Source organism: Mesocricetus auratus, unplaced genomic scaffold (assembly GCF_017639785.1).
Source record: "Mesocricetus auratus isolate SY011 unplaced genomic scaffold, BCM_Maur_2.0 Super-Scaffold_100676, whole genome shotgun sequence".
NCBI lineage: Eukaryota > Metazoa > Chordata > Mammalia > Rodentia > Cricetidae > Mesocricetus > Mesocricetus auratus.
The window spans coordinates 86,783,784-86,803,837 of NW_024429266.1; the positions used below are offsets into that span (position 1 = coordinate 86,783,784).

Consider the following 20,054-nt stretch of genomic DNA (forward strand, 5'->3'; position numbering starts at 1 on the left):
CTTATTCTAGACAGTGCTTATGTCCACAAGTCCCAAGCCCCCAATATAACAAACAGTGTTTGGCAGATGGAGGCAGTATGGCCTGGGAAATGTCTGATGAGGACTTGGAAGCTGAATCCTCAACAAATGCTAGTAGTTACCCGTGGGGTTCCTTCCTGTCAGCTGTGAGTGGAGGGTTCCTGGCCCTGTGGGCTGCCATTCTCCACGTGCATGCTGCAGGGGCCTGAAGTTGCACAAACTTCATGGGATTTTCTGCATCTCAAGTTCCACGCCCCGAGTCTGCCTGAAAAGACTGTTTTGTTGCCCTCCTTACACTGCAACTGTGGTTTTAAGAAATAGTTGCACTGCTTAATACAGTCTGGCATATGTCTAGCCCTGGGAAGGCCACCAAATGAAGTGATCCAAGTATAGTCTATTCGACTTTAGCCACAGCTTAAAAGATGAAAATGTGACATGAGCTTCTAGAACAACAACCAGAAAAGGGTACCAGACTTAAATGGACTTGGGAGGGCAAAGGCATGGAATATCTAAATCAGTTTCTAAGGGTGGGAACCGACAGTGGTGGGTTTTAAAACATTTCCAGGTGACTCTAGAACTCTAAGTCGAGCATTAGAAGTACTGTTTGGAGTGAAAACTTACTACCAGCCAACCTGGCATTTGGTAAGTGCCAAGACCAAGTGTCACAGACTCCTGTGGGGATCTAAAGGGAGAAGTGGCCAGCCAAGGACAGCTGTGACAAATGCAAAGCATGATCTATTAAGAGATGACCAGAGCCAGAGTGGTAGGGTAACACTGTCACCCTACATCCTAGCGTGGGACACCTGCAGCGAGAAGGCGGATGTGGGTCTGAAGCCAGCCTGGGCAAAAGAGCAAGATGCCTCAAAGCAGAATTCAACAATCACCACTCCCCTAGGGGGAGGGAGAGAAGGAGGAGGGAGGGGGAAGGAGAGAGAGAGACACACACAGAGAGACAGAGACAGAGGAGGGAGGGAAGGAGGGAGGAGAATGAGAAAAGACAGAGAGAGACAGAGGAGGGAGGGAGAATGAGAGAGAGAGAGAGAGAGAGAGAGAGAGAGAGAGAGAGAGAGAGAGAGAGAGAGAGAGAGAGAGATACAGAAAGGAAGGGAGGTACCTGGTGCCTCTGGCAATGAGTGTATAAAATGCCCAGGTCCCAGTGGCACCTTGGATAGCCCAGGGAAGGCTCCTTATTAAGCAGAAACAAAAGGTTAAAGTGTGTCAGTCACCGTGTTATAACAGTAAAAATAAAAGCTGAAAACATATCTATCTTTGTTTTACTTATCTTTGGACTTAGCCAACACAGTTGGTGTATCTCCAAGAAAAGTCCAGCACCCAGAGAGTTTTGAGATGAACTTATGGAATTATATATCCCAACTTCCTCATCCAGAGCTTGGTACAAAGTAGGACTCCAGGAATAAGTTTTTAAAAATCTTAAAACTTTTGGTGGAGATTCCCATGCACTGCTGGCGGGAGGGGGAATTCACTGCACAACAGCCTCACTGAGTGAGACACTGGGGGAGCTCTCAGGGAACTCTCCCTACTCTAGAGATCAAACCCAAGGCCAGGGTTACAGAACACACACACACACACACACACACACACACACACACACACACACAGACACACACACAGTAACACACACACACAGAGTCACATAGAGATTTTTTCACTAGAACATTATTTATGACATTAAAACTGAGCGATGAAGCCAGTCATAGTGATGCATGCCTTTAATCCCAACACACCTTCAAGACAGAGACAGGTGAATCTTGGTGAGTTTCAGGCCAGTCAGGGCTACAGTGAAACCCTGTCTCAAAAAACCAACCAAACAAAAACCCAAACACACACACACACACACACACACACTGATGCTTACATTCATTTTTCAACAAATGGTATTTTCAAAGCTTTTTTCCTAATTCAAAAAAAGGCAAAATTATTTTATAAAGATGTGTGGTGGTAAAGCTGGGAAGAAAAGCCAAAAACTTAACAACATGAATTAAAATAATGATAACTTTGAAGAAGTAACAGTACAGAAAGATTTTTGTTTGAAACATACTTTGACTTTTCTCTTAAAGGTGGAGTAACACTGCTGTATGCATGTATCGTACTTTGACTTTTCCCTTAAAGGTGGAGTAACACTGCTGTATGCATGTATCGTAGTTTGCTTATACTGTCAGCAACAAACACTGCTGCTTCTGTATTTTAGCTACCAGGAATAAGGTTGCTATGAGCATAGTTGCACAAATACCTAAGTCTCTGTTTTCAGTGCGTGCGTGCGTGCATGCGTGCGTGCGTGCGTGTGTGTGTGTGTGTAGGAAAATAGTAAGATTTTACACTAATTCTTATTTTTAAGTTTTAAATTTTAAGTGTGATACTGTTTTCCACAGCAGACATAAAAAGTTTTAAATAATAATAGCAAATACTTTCATACTGTCAAATGAAAGAAGGAAGCTGTAACTTTTATACTTAATAAAACCTTAGCTATGGAAAAAATAGGAAAAAAGAAGTAACTGAATAAAACTGTTAACCAATAATAGTGATTTCCAACGGACTGTGATAAGCTTTCTTTTGTGAATTTGTGCTGGACTATTTTTCCCTGATATGCACTGATAGCTGAGGAAAAACATGAAAAAAGTTTAGTATAAAATATATTTCCTTTTGACTAGCATATCATCCACCCTAGTGAGTCTAACAGTACACACAGCTCACCAAGTTTTCCTTATCATTTTGATTTTAGTTTTGTTTTGTTTCTTGAAAAAGTTTGCTGCGTTGTTCGTTCTGGCCTGAAATTTGCAGCAATTCTGGGGTGTCTCAGGCCCCACCTAAGCAGTAAATTAACAGATGTGCACTAGCACACATGGGTTATTTCATCAGGTTTGCTAAAAGGAATGTCCAATACATATTTACTCTTTTATGACTGAAGGAAGCACATGATAACAAATCACTTCTGAAAAAATTTAAGCCCAATATAATTGTAATCCCAAATTACAACCAAAGTAAATAAGACCTTTCCTCTTAGTCCTGCTTGAAAGAGCTTTGCTAAGTCCTTCCTGTTTGGGCGGGGGCCGGGAGTCGGCTAGGACTGTGGAGCTGGAGTCTGCAGATACCGAGGGTGGCAGGCGTGGCCACTGCTGGGGACTAGCCTGCCTCCTCTTTGTGGCACCCCTAGACAACCTTCCCAGGACAGAGGCTAACTCTACGTATCAGGAACTTGGTTCCTGACCTGGGTTGGCTGAGTGTTCTGCCAGGAGTTGGTAACTGCTGCCCTCATACCAAGAGAAAGCTGGTGACCTGTCTGAGGAGGGAAAGCTGAGGGAAGAAGAAGGACATGAAGGCTTCATGAGCTGACTCCAGAAAGGCTCTTATACTCTGGGATGAAAAGCAGCCTGTGAGAGCAGCAGCCCAGTCCTTTTTCAAGGGCCACTGCCAGCTGGCCACTTATCACCCCAAACTCCCCAACAACTCTGTGTGTGCTGCTCAACCAGCTTACAGAAATAAATCCTTATTAATCATGCAAAGTCAAAACATGAATAGACAACAAAAGTCTTTATGTGCTCTCAATTTTAGACTCCAAATTTAAACACTCAATTGATTATCCGTCGCTCCAATGAATTGTTTTAGAAACCATCTGGAACAAAAGGATAAATAAATGACACATCCCCTAAAATTCTTGTGCTCACTGGACTGAATGAAGTCAATGACCAAATTAACTTCAGGAGGAAAAGGTGTTGCTGCTAGAACTTAAACCAACATTTTCTCCCCCAGCAGCAGTAATTTTTCATAGGGTACATTAGAAAGACACACAGAGGCCTCAGTGAGCCCAAGACACATTTATCTTTCATGTGTAAATGACCAGGAATAAAAGGGCCTCTTCAGCAGTTGGACTTGGAACACCTTGCACTGTAACATCTCCACGGCAAAGGCAGGGAAGAGAGGAAGAAAGGACCTGCTTTGAGGTGACTACCATGACCCCAAATGGGTTCATCTGGGCATGCACTTAACTGGTGTAGACAAATACCTCCCACAGCAAGAGGTCCTCAGAGACAAGGTAGGCATGGGGCAGGTGAAGGCTTCCTTACCTACATGAGTTCTGTGGTCTCCAGTTCAGGGCCTGTAGGCACCCCTCAATGGTGGGGATAACACAGAACAGCTCGTGCAAAGCTCTGGAATGCACTGTGCTTGGGCAGCAGGATTTCCTTCCAAACTCTGTTCTAGGCTAGGAACACACCCTGATTAAGACTTGTAAAAAAGTATGTTGGGGAATAAGAGGAGGTCTGGTGTTAGGAACTATCCACAGACCACCCACTGAGTGGAAAGTTCACACTTGGATAATAGAGAGCTGACTGTACTGAGGACAGACAAGAGGCTTTCCTGGACTCTGGGCAAGGAGGTAGAAACTCAGAGAGCTCCTGTGGCTCATGGTTCATTTTCTAGCCTAATGAAATTAGAGGTGAAACTCAGAGAAGGGGGTGGAAGGGATGATGACAATGAAAATGTTGGCTGGATAACAGTGACAGGGACCATGGGGGATGTTTCCAAAGGCAGGAAGGACGTCTCTTGCTGAAGAGCAGCTAGGTAGAACCGCTTCACCAGCCGGCTTCAGACACTGAGCAAACTGAAGTCCGTCAAGGGCTGGCCTGTCCTCCACCTTCTCTCTCACGTAACAAGAAGGGATGGATTCGGGAAGCAGGCAGGTGACAGTTTCCAATGAGGTTAACTAAGCAAAGGGGTAGAAACTCCTCCTTCCAGCAGCTTAAGAGCCAGGACTTGTGACTTGGAGAAGTTACAGCTGGAAAATGGTTTCAGTAGGATGATTTCTGGGGAACCTCTACTTCCTGATCCCCAGAAATAATAGCTAGGAAGACTCGGGGGAAAAGCTAAATGGCAACTGTGAGCTCACGTGTCTGTTCTCCCAGGAAGTGTATCTTAGAGAGGTTGAGGGCAACAGAGCTGTGCAGAAGGTAACGGCTTGGAGAAACCATTTAACAGCTCACATAACTGTACTGGCACTTCAGCCAGAGAATAGCCCTCAGTATCCCTTATCCCTGCCCCCAGTCTTAAGTATTGGCTGAGCAGTCATTAGATAGCCTACTCCCACATCTATCGCCATGGACAACCACCACTGATTCCCCTTCACAAAAATGGTTTCCTTCAGGAGCTCCCAGCATGCCTGCCTGGTTTTCTCTGCCTCGTGGAGCATTATCCTATCACTCCACATGGCCACCCTTTCTGTCTATGCTACTACCTAAGCCTGGACTTCTCCCTGTCTTGGCCATTTGGCAAAATTCCACAATCTCCGAATGAGTTTGCTGTTGAACCTCCCTCAACTCTCCTCTGGGCCATGCCTGTACTGCTTACATTTGTGTTGTATTTGTTGTTATCACATTTAAAATACTGAGTGGAAACACGTGGTCTACTCATCTTTCGAACCCCATAGAAGTCAGGTCTAGCGCTTTTCTTTGCATCCGCGGATATACAGGCCGATTGATGGCAGCCTGTTGTTCTACTAATGCTGTGCTTAGTTGGGTGACTGGGACCCCCACAATGCCCATTCCTTGACTTCCCTTACAGGGTGGGGGAGTCTAAGAAAAGTGAGCAGAAACACCACGGTTACCAAACAAAAAAGAGCGTGTTTTACAGTAGACAACGAAATACCAACTCAAATTCGGAGGGAGCATGCTATGGAATAGGATATGGTAAAGGAGCATTGGCCTCTTCTTAGCAATCTTTGCCAGAGTTAGCCCACACAGAGGCACTTATAGGGACACTGCCTTACCAGTATCTGGGGACCTAAACAAAGATCTTGAACACAGTGTTGCATATAACAAAAATGAAAGGTTCTTTTTACTTTTATCTTTTATATTCTAAGTGCCAGAATAAATACTGGTAAGACTGACAAGGAGAAGCAGTACCCAGTCTACTTTGCTTACCATATGCGATCCTTCTGGCCACTTTCATTTCCCTTTCAAGTCCGCCTTCTCTACAGTGCCTACTCAAATCACCCAAGGACCCTGTCTCCCACCCCCCCACCACCCCCGGCCTCCTTTTTTTGAGACAGGGTTTCTTTGTAGCTTTGGAGCCTGTCCTAGAACTCACTCCATAGATCAGGCCTCGAACTCACAGAGATCCACTTATTTCTGCCTCCTGAGTGCTGGGATTAAAGGCGTGCGCCACCAATGCCCGGTCACCCAAGGAACTTTAACCTTTAAATTGCCATGGCATCTAAGGATTTGTATAATATATAATGAAGACCAGTCAACTGCTGTTGTTTGTAGTTACGATGTCTACACAGGGTTGGGTACTTGGTAAGGATAAGAAACACTGGACTGCTGAATCCTATCATACCCCCAAGCCCATCACTCAGCAATTTTAGAAAAATTGTCAAGGAAGTATTTTCTTTGCCACAACACAAAGGTCTAAAATATTCTAGTAAGTCCGGGAAACTGGTGTGAGTAATTTAAAATTGCTCACAACCAGAGACAGCGATTCTCGAACACACCACTAACCCGGTGACGCCTCCTCACGTGGGGCTTTGACATACCTTGTGGCTAGCCAGAGTTTGGCTTTGGTACAGGCAGTGATGTCACTCAGCTCGTGCTGAAAATCTGTGTCTGTTCTGTGTCTGGAGTCTGTAGCGTAGGCTTGTAACAAATGAAAAACCTGAACCGGAAAAGAGAAAAGGCAATGCTCTGCTGTGAAAACGTTTTCATAAACACTCAGCTCTTCCCTGTTAGATGTCCTCAAACTGTGCCTCACAGGAAGCAGACACCTGCAGAACGTACAGCATGGGTGAGAAGTCCAGGGCTTGGCCAAACCAGCCCGTTTCTGCGTCCTCCTCATAGTTCCCCATATCGGGGGTCACTGTGACCACACAGTCATTTGCCCCAAGAGCCTCTTAGTCAGAAACAACCTGTACACCGAGAGGAGCAGGGACGTGCAATTGTTGTTCAGTCAGCAGTCTCACATGAAACCAAGCTCCAAGTCCTCGTGCAGGAAGGAAGTATGAGTCTAAGTGGTTTAGACACAAGTCTGGGTTCATCAGGACAGTGTGGGCTAACACCACAGTACACCTGTGAGGAAGCAGAGGCGGGGTCTGGAATAGATCCCGCAGACTTCCCCTCTGCAGTCAGGGGAAGGGACAGCCATCAGATGTGGAGCACACTCTTGACACTTAATGGCAATCATACACCAGAATTAAAAGTGGACAGGGCAAATCCTGGAGTCTCTCTATATTTATATTTAGGATGGTGTTAAGAGAAGCTATTTCCTTGAGTGAAGCCGTCCCGGCAACCTGGTTCCAGAGCCACATTAGTCCCAAATAAACACACAGGAGGCTATATTAATTATGAAGCTGTTGGCCTTGCTTGTCCCTTACTGGCTAGCTCTGCCTTAAGTAATTACCCCATAATTGTTAATCTAAGTATGTTTCTTACCGGAGAATAGTTCCCGGAGTCCTACCCCCATGGCGTCACATGTTGACTCTCCTCTGTTTCTCCTACCCAGAGTCCTTCTGGACTCGTAGTCCCTCCTATCTAGATTCCCTATTGGCCAGACAGTACTTTATTGACAAATGCACAGGCAAATAACAGGACTTCCCCAACAGGATGGCAGCCCCATTTAACCATGGGCAATGTGTGTGAATTCCCACTCAGCAGCGGCCCACGGCGTTGGGGGAGAATGGGACAGAGGGTAGGGTAGACAAGGTTCTCTGACCGTAAGGACTCATGGTAGACAACTCCTGTGAGTGGCTCCATTATCTATATATGAAGAGGAGGATGAAGGAAACAAAGTAACAATAAACACATTAAGAATTTTAAAATTTATTTTAGTTTTTTTTTTTCTGTTGTACCCTGTGCCTCAAGTGCTGGGATTACAGACACATGAGCGGCCACCTCTGGCTTTATGTGGGCTCTTAGAGTAAGTCTACATGCAAGGACTAATTTACCCACAGTGCCCGCTCTCAGTCTGGCCTTCAGTCTTCCAAGTGCTGGGATTATAGGTATGGGTTACAACCCCCTTGAGGTAAGAATTCAAGTAGTTCAGGCTGGTCTCAAACTCCCTATATAGCAGAAGCTGGCTTTGAACAGGATCTGATCCCCCTGATGGAATGACAGGTGGAGGCCACATGCGCAGGGTAGCCTTTCTCTGAAGCAGGAGCACACAGGAGGTTCACTCAGCCCTGTATGGACGCTGAGACACTCTCTCTAACAAAGGACCTGTTCTTTTAGATGCACCGGGTCAGATGCCGTTCCCTTACCACAGCCTGCAGGGACCTAACCACCCGGCATGGAGCCTGGAGCACTGGGCTGGCTGGGGATTCTGTTCCTATGTGGTGACTGCCAGAGGGAAAAAATACCTCCCTCGGCCTCAATCCCCACTGTCCCGAAAGAGCTGGCAGAGTCACTGGGCCCTGCTTTCTTTTCTCCACAGCTGGGCTAAACCAACCACCAGGGCTTTCATGTGTCACAGGGCTGTAATTAATCAGCAGACACCAGCAAAACACACGACTGTGGAATTTACTTGTCAAGAGAGCTGTGAGGTTTCAAATGCTTCTCATTTAGAAGCGATCACTTCAGAAATAACCCCCGCTGGATGTTTAAGCTCTGGCCTGTATTTGCTCACCTTGCTTGGCAAAAACAAGACTGTTTTTGAAACGCTTGGTAGCTCCGGCTTATGAATGTCAGCCTACGGGGCCCATCAATTCTGTCACCCTGGGCACAGACCAGATGACAATTGTGATCCTGGTTACACACCAAGGATAGAGAGTGGTCTGTCTGTCTGCACCTGACAGGTGGGTACAGAGGTGCATGGCAGCGGATTTGATGGAGAGAGGCGAGCGGAAGAGGTGACACTACAGGGACGCAGAGGAGACAGATGAGACAGATGGAGGGAAGCTCTGCAAGCGAACACGTGAAATAGATTCATGTTTCTGAGAAAGATTAGTGAGAACATCTGAATGCACAACCATCTTCACATGTCGTTTTTAACACTGGACTTAAGAAAAACGAGGCGATGATTAGTGTGAGTTCATTGGAGGTCAGGGAGCTCTGGGAAGAGGCACTTATCCTTCAGCTCTTGGGGCCACTCTTCTCTCTCTCAACTTTGCCTGAAGTGTTGGTACAGAGTATGCTGGAGCCCAGGCCTGGGAAAACTTGCAAACAGCTGGAGTCAAGCACAGAGAAGCTAGGCCTGCCAGCCTGAGAAGGCACAGAACTCATCAGGCAGCCCAGAGTGCTGACGAGCGCAGCGCCAGAGCAGGAGCCCCAAGTCTGTAGTGGCATTCACACGCCCAGCCCACAATTACTTGTGAAGCAAGTATTTCGACTGGTGTTTAGTGTCTCTTCTAATATTAACTCTCTCAGGGAGCATTCCCATGGACCCTGCACACTGCAGCAGGTACCAACTCTGTGTTCTAGGTAAACAGAGAGCTGAAAGATACCATGCTCTTCACACTCCCATAACTCCTGATAGGTGAAGGCCATCGCAGACAAGGCAGAGGTGCAGGACCATGGCAGAAGTCCAATTAAGAGGTGATGTGCTGGAACCAAGAACTGAAGACCAATGATCTTGTGGCCTATACAGTTTCTATAAGAGCATTTAGGAGCTGGGAGACAGCATCCCTATTTTCAACTTCTTTTGAAAACTCACAAGATCCACTTGTAGTGGACCCAACACGTCACAAGCCACCTATCCACAACAGAATGGTAGGAGCTACTTACTGCCCATTACCTTAGTTGCTAAGGGAGTATTGATGCCATTTATCACTGCTAATTATTATTATTTTTTTGACTCAGAGCCCAAGACTCTATCAAGGTTCTGAAAGGAAAGGATAGACAGAGAGGACATCCCTTTAGGTTTCTGTCCAGAACAGCATTCTGATTTTGTGGTACCCTCTAAACAACCACATCTAAATGCTAGCAGCCGTGAATACAGAGGAACGCACACACATGACAGGCTGCCTTGACTGCCAAGCAGTTGGTTGTCAGGAAAGACACTCTTAACTTGGGACGCTGGGTCACCTTTCAAGGCCAGGATCATAAAGGGCATCTCCAGCAGGTCTGAGAATGAGGGAGGAGTTAGATGAGGCTGGAATTGGACAGCACACTTGCTGAGATGTGGAGGGAGGAACATCTGTGAGATGCTTTCTCTTAGTTGTTTGTTGTACAAGAACAGTCTTGTTTTGAGACGAAAGTGAATTCTGCTCATCTATTCACCTTAAAACGAGGATAGACAGTTTACCTCTAGTATAGTAGGTCCCTAAAGTGGATTCAGAGGTATCATCAGTGAAACAAGACAGGAGAAGACAGTGTTGTTGCTGTGAGATAATTATGCCCCGTGGCTCAGCTGGCAGAGATCCTTGCCACATGAACCTGGAAAGGTGAGTTCAGGACCCAAGACCAAAGGGAAGGAGAGAAGTGACTTTACACAGTGTTCCTGACAGTTTCTTTGCTGCCAGGTCCCAAGGCTGCCTTGGCCCCAAATAAACACACAGAGATGCTATATTAATTATTAAACTATTGACCAATGGCCAGGGCTTCTTATTGGCTAGCTCTGTCTTAATTATTAACCCATTTCTATTAATGTAAATATTTCTATGTGGCTTTATCTTACCAGAGACTGCCTGGTGTGTCCTAACCTCCTGGTTCCTTTTGGCGACTATTTCCCAGAATTCTCGCTTCCTAGTCTCGCCTATCTCCCTGCATCTTTTGGCCACAGGGTTTTGTTCATCAACTAATAAGAGAAACATACATACAGAAGGACATCCCCCATCATCTCCTCTTTTCTGTCTAGATAAAAAGAAAGGTTTTAAGTTTAACATAGTCAAATTATATATAACAAAGCAGTTATCAAGCAAGAATTATAAACAATATTTATCCCATTAACATTTGGAAAATTTTAAAGAAAATATTCTATCATCTATTCTATCTTTGTGAGTCTCAAGTTTTATATGTAACTTATCTTTTATCATAATTAAGAAAAACCATAACCATAACTATCTCTCTTCAACTCCATCAAAGACCACCGAAGGATAATATATAAACTCTAGAACTGACCGAGACATCTCACTGCCTGGACAACACAGCTGCTCCCTGACCTTCACATGAACGATGTGGTACCCCACCCCACAACATCATTTATTTTTTGATATAGTTATGTCTCAGTCAGAAAGGGGCAGAACTAACCTAAGTTGGCAGCAGCATGCCCCACTATCACAAGCATGGGCTGGTCAGCCCTGCCCTAGGGAGGGGTGGTCCCGCAGGCGGCACTGAGTGAAGGTGGGTGGGGGGAGATCCTGTATTTCTTGTGCTGAAAAACTAAGCCTTAATGAAACACCACATTGAGAACCTGGAAGCAGTTAGGGTTCCCTTCTAAACATGGGGGGTGGGCGCAGGCATCTGTGGGATGCATGCGGTCCATTTGGGCAGCCAACAATCTTAAAAGCAGTTCCATAGCACAAATGTAATGCATTCTGAATAAATGTTATGGGCCTAAAAAGAGTCATGAGGCAAGTCCCTAAAACAAAACAGAAACAAAAACAAAAACAAAACCTCATACCACACCAGTAAAATATGCCTGATTTATGCTGCAGAACTAAAATAGTGACTTGTGTGGGACAAGATCAAGATGATATATGGCTGTCTGGGAATGTGATGCTGAGACAGGATTTCTTCTTCACCAAGCGTGGCTTTCAGGCCAGTTAAAATCAACAGTAGCTGAGCTCCAGGAGACAGCAGGCCCAGCAGTCACAGGGCAGGGTTAGGCCGGCCTTGAAAAGGGCCAACTCTAGTAGGAAAGAGACACTCGAAACGTCATTCTTAAAGGGGGTGAATGGACCGTAACCATCAGTGATCCTAAACTCTGATGATCAAATGCCAATCGATTCACTTTTACAGCTGGACTTTGCTAGAAAGATAAATCCAATCTTCCCTCTTGCATCATATAGACTGGGGAGCACCTCGCTCCTGTTGCGTCCTGCCCAGCACACCCGCCAGTGTCCGCCTTTTTCCTGCATCGCTGTGCTCCCCTAGCTAAATCAGTGCTGCAGTTTTCCAAGCTCAGTGTTTACATGGGATTTCATTTTGGCTGGTATAACATCAGTATTTTTTAGGGACTTAAATAAATGATCTATGCTGGGAATGTACAGTATAGGGTGATGTCAGCCCCTCCTCCCCCTTCTCGACTCACTGGTCAGAACAGGCAAACATTGTTTCAGCCTGTAGCTGGGAATGTGAATATTTATCCTGTCAACTTAATTCATACAAACAGAACTAAAGGCAGGCAGGCAGGTAGAAGTATTTTATGGCTTTAAGTCAGACTGAAAAGGGGGGTTAGGAGGGGGATGGTGGAGGAAAGAATCTAAACTTTCTAATTCACAGAAACCATGCTTCATCACATAACTTCTGGAAGTGGATATGACAAACATTTCAAAGGCAGATCATGTATGTGTGTGTGTGTGCATGTGTGTGAATGTGTCTGAGTGCTTGCATGCATGTGTGTATATGAGTGTACATGTGTACTTGCATGTATGCATGTACATGCATGTATGAGTATGCATGTGTGTGTGTATGAGTGTGTGCACGTGTGTGTTCTGGGAAAGTCACTATAGTTCCAACCACTGTATCCAGGGTTGCAGGCTTGGGTCTCTGCTTCAGGCACACTGACTGGGCCCCAGGTAGACACAGGGAGGTTCTCAGGAGAACCCTTCTTGTTGTTTGGACTTGTTGGGTACATGCACTTGTACACAGAGCCCAATGAAGTGGTTCTTATGCCAGTCACACTGTCACAGACCTTGGAGGAGTATGGGCTCTAGACAGCACCTTAATGACACTTGAGTTCCTTAGCACCCTTACAAGAAGGGCTTGACCATCCACAATCATCTCACAATGGACTCTCTATTCTATGAGAGAGCAGGACAGAAAGCATTTCAAGCATCTGCTCCCCCAAAACCTCAGCCTGTTTATTAGATGAGTTTATGGTAAGCAGTGTCCCTGCTGCATGGAAGAGGACACTAAGCCCAGGTGAAGCTACTTCTTGCCTGAGCAGCCTGGGGAGCATGTCACTGGGAATACGCCACATATGTGAAAGGACTGAAACATACAACCCCCCCAAAGGAGTGAGCGGAAAGTCCCAGCAGGCTGGACGAGACACAAGACCTGTACCTGGATAATGCCTTTCCTCCAATACTTACTTTGACACAGGGCTGTCAGTTTTCCTAAAGGTAAGCCCTGAGGGCTCAACCTACCTTCCACTACATAAGTGTTATCTGTGTCCATAAGAGATGAGCTCCCACTCTTGACAACCTAACAAATGTTACCTGGTCCAGTCTGGCCCTTCCCATTTTCCTTCTACTCTCTTCAACTGGCCTATAGTAATTCCACTCAAACCAGAGGGCCAACTTCAAACATTTCTGGGCTGGCATACCCAGTTCATACCCTTCCCTAAGACTCTCAGTCCTGTCCACTGACCCCTGACCCAACCCTTGCCCCTACCCCACCCCCATCCCAGGGAGCAGTGCTGAAGGCTGAACATAGAGCATCTTCATGCATGCTAGGCAAGCTCTTTGTTTCTAAGCCACATGTCTAGCTAGCCCTTTGAACCTGTCACCAGTTATCAATATGCAATGTCCTTCCTAGAACAGAGGACTATGAAGTAAAGAACTGTGTCTTATTCTTCCCCACATCTCCTTGGGGCCCCAAGGATATAGGACTTTTGTATGGAGGAAAAAGACCCACTAAACAGAGAGGCTTGTTAATCAGGAACTTACCACGCTCACTTAAGAAAGGAGTAGGAGCTGAATTTGAGTTTGCATTTATTTTGAAAGGTCATAGTGGTGGTGGTGCTCCCAGAAGCAGTGTCAAGGACCCAGAGCCAGGCAAGGGCAAAGTTCAGACAGTGATACTTAAGATAGTCAATCTTTATCTGTTCAAACTAAAAAACTTTGAGCTTTCATTGCTGAGAAACTGTGGAAAATTTTAAACAGTCTATTAAGACACAGTCTTACTCTGTAACCTAGGCTAGCACAGTACTTGCTATGTAGCTCAGGCTGGCTTCAAACTTGTGGCAGTCTTCTTCCTTCCCTCCTTAATGCTGGGATCATTGGCATGAGTAATGATGCCTGGCTAGGAGAATATTTAAATTTTCTGTATAGCTGGATCTTTAAAGACTTGAGATCAACAGTAAAGCCTGTGATAATAGCAAAACTTATCAAAACCCAATCAAGCAGGAGCTAGAGAAATGACTCAGCAATCAAAAGCATTGGCTGCTCTTTCAGAGGACACAGATTCAAGCCCCCACATGGCATCTCACCATTTTTAACTTCAGGCCCAAGGGATCCTGTGTTCTCTTCTGGTCTCCTTGGGCACCAGACATGTATATGGCATACATACATAGATGCAGGCAAAACACTCACATACATGAAAATAAATAAGCAAATAAATACCAACCAACAAAGCAAACACAGCTAACCAATGAAAATAACAGACAATTTGAGTCAAGACACAGTTAATTTAATACAGGAGGAGGTATGTTGGTGGTGGCAAAATTAGTCAAGAATGAAATATTGCTGAAGTCAAGTGATACCACCAAAAGATTCTTAAATTACTTGTTTATATCTGAAAAATTCTATAATTACAGAGCTTAAAATATTTAGAGAAGGCAGAATAAGAAAAAGTATGTAGATGGCAGAGGCAGGCAGACCCCTGAGCTAGAGGTCAGCTAGGACATCACAGTGAGACTGTCTCAAAAAAGGGGGGCAGGGCTAGCTTCTCAAACTTCTTTATCTTACATATTATTAGTACCATTTTTTCATGGTGCCCTCTGGGCTGAAGGAAATACCTAATGCTTTTAGCTCATTAAGGAAGTAGGTCCAAATGACCCGATTAACAACTCTATGGCTGTTTGAAAAGTAACACACTGGCTAAGAAGACTTCTGCGTATGATTTCCTTTTCAGACAGCCACAAACTTACTAATGGGATATATGCCCCATAATGCCCCACGCCCCGGACTCCTCCTGCTGCTGCTCCATATTCATTTCTTGTGACACTTTCTGTCACAGCAGCTACCCAATGTCAATTTTACAAAGACGTGACAGCATCAACAGGGGTGTGGCACAGGCTGATGTTTCTGTTACTCTGAGTTAGTAGTCCACATGTCTGACAGATGTCCAGCATCACTGTACTTCTCCCCCAGTTTTAGAACATCCTATGCCTTGGCACATCCCTTTGGGAACTGTAAATATTAGCAAGGAATATAAACAATGAACAGATGAAATACAAACAGCCAATAAACATGAGAAGATGTTTCATTTCATTAAGGTTTAAGGAAACGAGTAGCAGTATTTTTTCCTTTTAACAGAAGCAGTAGGCTTCCTTACGGTATTTTCACAGGCACATGCTCCTTTCTTCTGATCTTATTCATACACCGCTCCCTTACCATCTTCCACCTCCTAGCCCCCAAACAACGTGTTTTTAAACCAAAGTGATTTGACAAAGAACGTTAATGAAAAGGCAAAACCCAATTAATGACTGCCTAAGAAAATAAACATATGAATTCATCAATGAGCTAGAAACTGGCCAGCAAAGCCATGTTTATATATGTATGTATGTATGTATGTATGTATGTATACATATGTATATATAACTTATTGTACTTTATAATGGGAGCTATGCAAAGCAACTCCACACCAAGTTTGGCAGTGGCTATCAAAATGGAAGACATGTACTTTCTTCAGGGTTACAATGTCCTAGGTGTTTCTAGGTGTTTATTTTACAGACATAACTTCCAGGAATGGATAAAGATATACATTCAAGAGTGATCTTCAGCAATATTGATCATAGCACGAAAACTTAGAAACTATTGGTATAGAACCAGTTGGAAAAACTATGGCATATACTTGGGAGTATCATAGCCAAACTGCACAGCTATTGAAAAGAATTGTAGAATTACATGTACTAATGCTTCTAAATCATACTAAAGGAAGCTATAAATGCTAGAATCTTGTTTTTATTGCTACCAAATTATCAACAGTGGAGGCTGGGTTTTTGCATTCAATATTTTAAATTTCTGTAATTTATAAGGCTTTTTAATAAGAATGCATTACTCCTTTTTCTTTTGAAATAATTATAACCTTCTATTTGTTAAAAAGTAACCTTTTACCAAGTTTCCTCTAACAGTAACAACTTAGATACTTGTTTTACATCAAACCCAGAAAGCCTGTCTGGGTACAAGCTCAGGTTTATAATCCTGGCCCATCAGAGGTGGAAACAGGAGGACCAGGAGTTCAAGGGCATTCTCAGCTACATCACAAGTATGAGGTCAGGCTACAGAGACCCTGCCTCAAAAAAATCAGTCCAATAAAATGAAACCCAGAAAATCCACACAGGAACACTACTCTTAGCCTTAACCAACCAGCTGGCATTTTTACATGCACAGTGTGTATGGAGGCCACTGTGATTACAGGTGTACATCGAGTGACATCAAGTGACAGGGTGGTCCTGCCCCCAAAAGGAAGACTGCATCACTCACAGAACCAGAAACAATGAAAGTCAAAAAATACTTTTAAAAAATCAAGTGTTCCCCAACTTATATCCCAAATGGAACCCTGCATGCTAATTACTGAGACAGGTAGCCATGTGGTATTTTTAACCAAGAGATTAAAACAATAATAAAAAGAAAAGAAAAAAATACATCTTAGAGACTCAGAACAGGAGGTTCTTCAGCCATTCTCAAGACTGCAGCAGTGAGACCCTCCTCCTCCTCTTCATCCTCTCTTTCCATCCAGATGGCTCAAACTTACTATGTGGCCAGGCTGGCCTTGAACTTGAGACCCTCCTGCCTCAGGATCCTGAGTACTGAGGTGGCAAGTGTGCACTTTACCTGGCTCTTGGACTTATCTTCCAACTTCTTAGTTTTACACCCAGTAGTACTTGAAGAGCAGGGCAGGAGAAGGCACCCAGTGGGTATTAGCAGGTGGGTAGCAGCACTCTTGAGCGCTACAATGACATACCCTATACTGTCTATTTGGTAAGCAAGGCTAACAGAAATGTAAAGCTGCTATGTTAATATACAGCATTCTTGATTTTAAAAAAGCTATATTTCCCTTGTAGAAAGAGTTTGAATCACAGAAAACAGTTCAGCATTTAGCATCCGGTCTTTGGGCTGATTAGTGGATGCTATCTAAGCCACCCAGTTAGGGACCTGGGCAAAGCGCCTTAGGAATGCCCCTAAGGCCCATCAAGCCCTCACTGGGACAGAACCAGCACCAGCCTCCGAAGGCTGCTGGAGTCCATGTCCTGTGGTAACAGATAGACTCTGCTTTCTGAAAACCGAAGATGGAATTTCCTTTTTTACACACTGTCAGTTGCAGATTATTTCAAAGGTCATCAAAGTAAACAAAAGGGAGAGGCTGACTCTTTAAAAGTCAAAAAGCGACAACTGTTTATAAAGTGACTGTTTATATTTTCACATGGAGGAAGGAAAAATATGATTGCTCTAAGTCCCTAGGAATGGAGATGTGGGCGGATTCCCTTTCGCCCTTCCCCAGTTTGTTTGTTCCTTTGCCACTCGGCACCTCCAGCAGAGGGACATCTGCGGCATTCATTTTTGGGAGTTCTACAATTCTAGCCAATGGCTGGAGCCTGAGCAATAAACCAGGCCTTGGAACCCTTTTAGAGATAGCTGTGCCTCCACAATCCCACCAAGCCTGTGCACTATCTAACACCATACAGGCAGGCCACAGTAAGTTCTCTCCAAATCCCAAACCCCGCGGACTTGGAGAACACTTCAACAATGATGATTGCCTGAGATCTTACTGAAGGAAAGGACCAGCCACTGGATCCCTGTGGGCCTCCTTTGATCCCAGGTGACCAAATCTGGCTGTGATGACAATGAACCCCGGATGATAGCATGTATGAGCTTGTAAATGGCTTTCAGTCCTTACTAGCCATATCTTGTGATAACGAGACCTGGATGGTATTGCAGTAACCACCCAAGTGGCACTGCTGCCTGAGTTAATCAAAATGAAACTCTCTGATAAGAACTTGCTATCTTTCTGCTTGCTCATTAAGGCTCGGTTCACCACCAGCTCCTCTGTGAAGTTCTAACAATGCCAGATCATGCTCACCTCCTTATCCTTTGTCTCATATAACTTATTATCCCAACCACACACTTGGCACCTGACACATGTTGCTTTGTTTACTATTTATCTTTTTTTTTTTTTTGAGACAGGGTTTCTCTGTGGCTTTGGAGGCCATCCTAGAATGAGCTTTTGTAGACCAGACTGGTCTCAAACTCACAGAGATCCACCTGCCTCTGCCTCCCGAGTGCTGGGATTAAAGGCGTGCACCACCAATGCCCAGCACACTATTTATCTTTTTATGTAAACCATATCCAACAGAGTTTTCCTGGAGTGAGAAAGTTTGTCGATCTGATTTTTAAATTCAAGGCAATTTCCATGTGGGCTGAGATAATCCGTACTCACAAGGTTAACTTGATTGTGTAAATGGCAAGACTGCTTGCAACATGGTGGTGCACATCTGTAATCACAGGCAAAAGATCTGCCATGAATTCAGTGCCAACCTGTGGTACACAGCAAGGGACTGTATAACCAAGAATCTGCACACGGGAGAGTGGGTGAGTCCTCAGAGTGGGAACATGCTGCATCCTGAGGGAGTCTGCAATCTCTCCTCTACATCTGCTTCAGCTTCTGAAGCTTTTCTCGTCGCAGAGCAAGGACAACTTCCCCAAGCATCAGCTGTTCTGACCACCCCCCGTCACAGTATCCAGGCCAACATGGAGGAGCCCTGAGGTGAGATGCTATGGAGAACTGTCAATCACAGGCTCTGGGCAAGGCCAGGGTGGTACTGAAGAAGCTTAACATTGGAGCTTAATTTCCTTACATGGAAAATGGAGCTTGTAAGATAATTCATGTCATGGGGTAAAATGAGGTTAAAAAAAATAGCTGATGTGAAGAATGCTTGGTGACTATGCTGTAACAACTGAGTCTTTCTGATCAACAAATGGTATGCAGTTCTAATATTTCCCTGCAATTTATGACTCCTCTTGAAGTCGGCATAGGGAGGAACCTGGTCACCCCTGGGCACTGACCCTGCTGCTACTTGTACTTGACCGTTTTCCTCAGCAGGTGTTTCGAGTTGGCCAAGGGACTTCCTGCCCTTCCCAGGACTTCTCCTTGGCATTGCTTTCAGTAGTGAACTCTGGTAAGTTTCCAAGACCCTGTGCTTTTCACCAATCATCTTAGCATAAGTCCTGTCAAGTGTAGGGCAGAGATACTCGTAATGGTCATCCCGCAGGTGCTTTAACAAGTATGGTTGTCAGAAGTTTAGTTTTTTTTTTTTTGGTCATAGCTAAATTTTCTGTATTTCTGATGTACAATATACACGCACAATGTCCGCACACCTCTAACACTGTCTAATCTTATCCATGTGAAGTATTCAGACGTGGTCAGCCCGTAGGTACATGAGGTAGAATGGTGCATGCTAGGGGCTGAGAGGAAGGAGATACAGGGAGCTGTTTGATGGGTACAGAGTTTCAGACTTGCAAGTCAAAAATGTTCTGAGGACTGGCTGTACAAGAGTGTAAATACATTTAATACAACTGATGTGCGCACTGATAAGAGTGTTCAAGATGGCAAACTTTGCATGTACTTTATTCCATTTTTTTAAGTTATAAAATATTCCTAGCATGCTCACCATAGAGCGCATGCAGTGGCAGCTTCCTCAGGGAAACCAAAGGAAACAAGACTGAGTGGTCAGTCAGGTCATGTGCACAACAAGGAGGACCAGGCATGGTGGGAGAGACAAGGCATGGCTTCACTACCCACCCAGCAAGAACAAATGCCACAAGACAAGGGAGCTCTGCCCTGAAAGGAGCTCTCTCATGCCTCTGGCCAACCCCATTTTGTGGAAAAGGACAAAGTAGGGGAGAGGAGTTAAGAGGAAGGAAGGGTGAAAAGAAGAAATAAATTAATTGTAACTGATGGAGATAAGAGAAGAAGATAAGAGCAGAGGAGAGG

General features: G+C 44.7%; 1 protein-coding gene across 2 annotated transcripts in view; it reads right to left on the reverse strand.

The window, feature by feature from the left end:
* The window catches only part of Thada (THADA armadillo repeat containing), a 285,813-nt gene that overhangs the window by 84,049 nt on the left and 181,710 nt on the right, over nt 1-20,054 (reverse strand). For both annotated transcript variants that reach the window (XM_040738715.1, XM_040738714.1), the window contains exon 30: nt 6,563-6,681. In XM_040738715.1, coding sequence (XP_040594649.1) covers nt 6,563-6,681 — 119 coding nt within the window. The remainder of the gene's footprint in view (nt 1-6,562; nt 6,682-20,054) is intronic.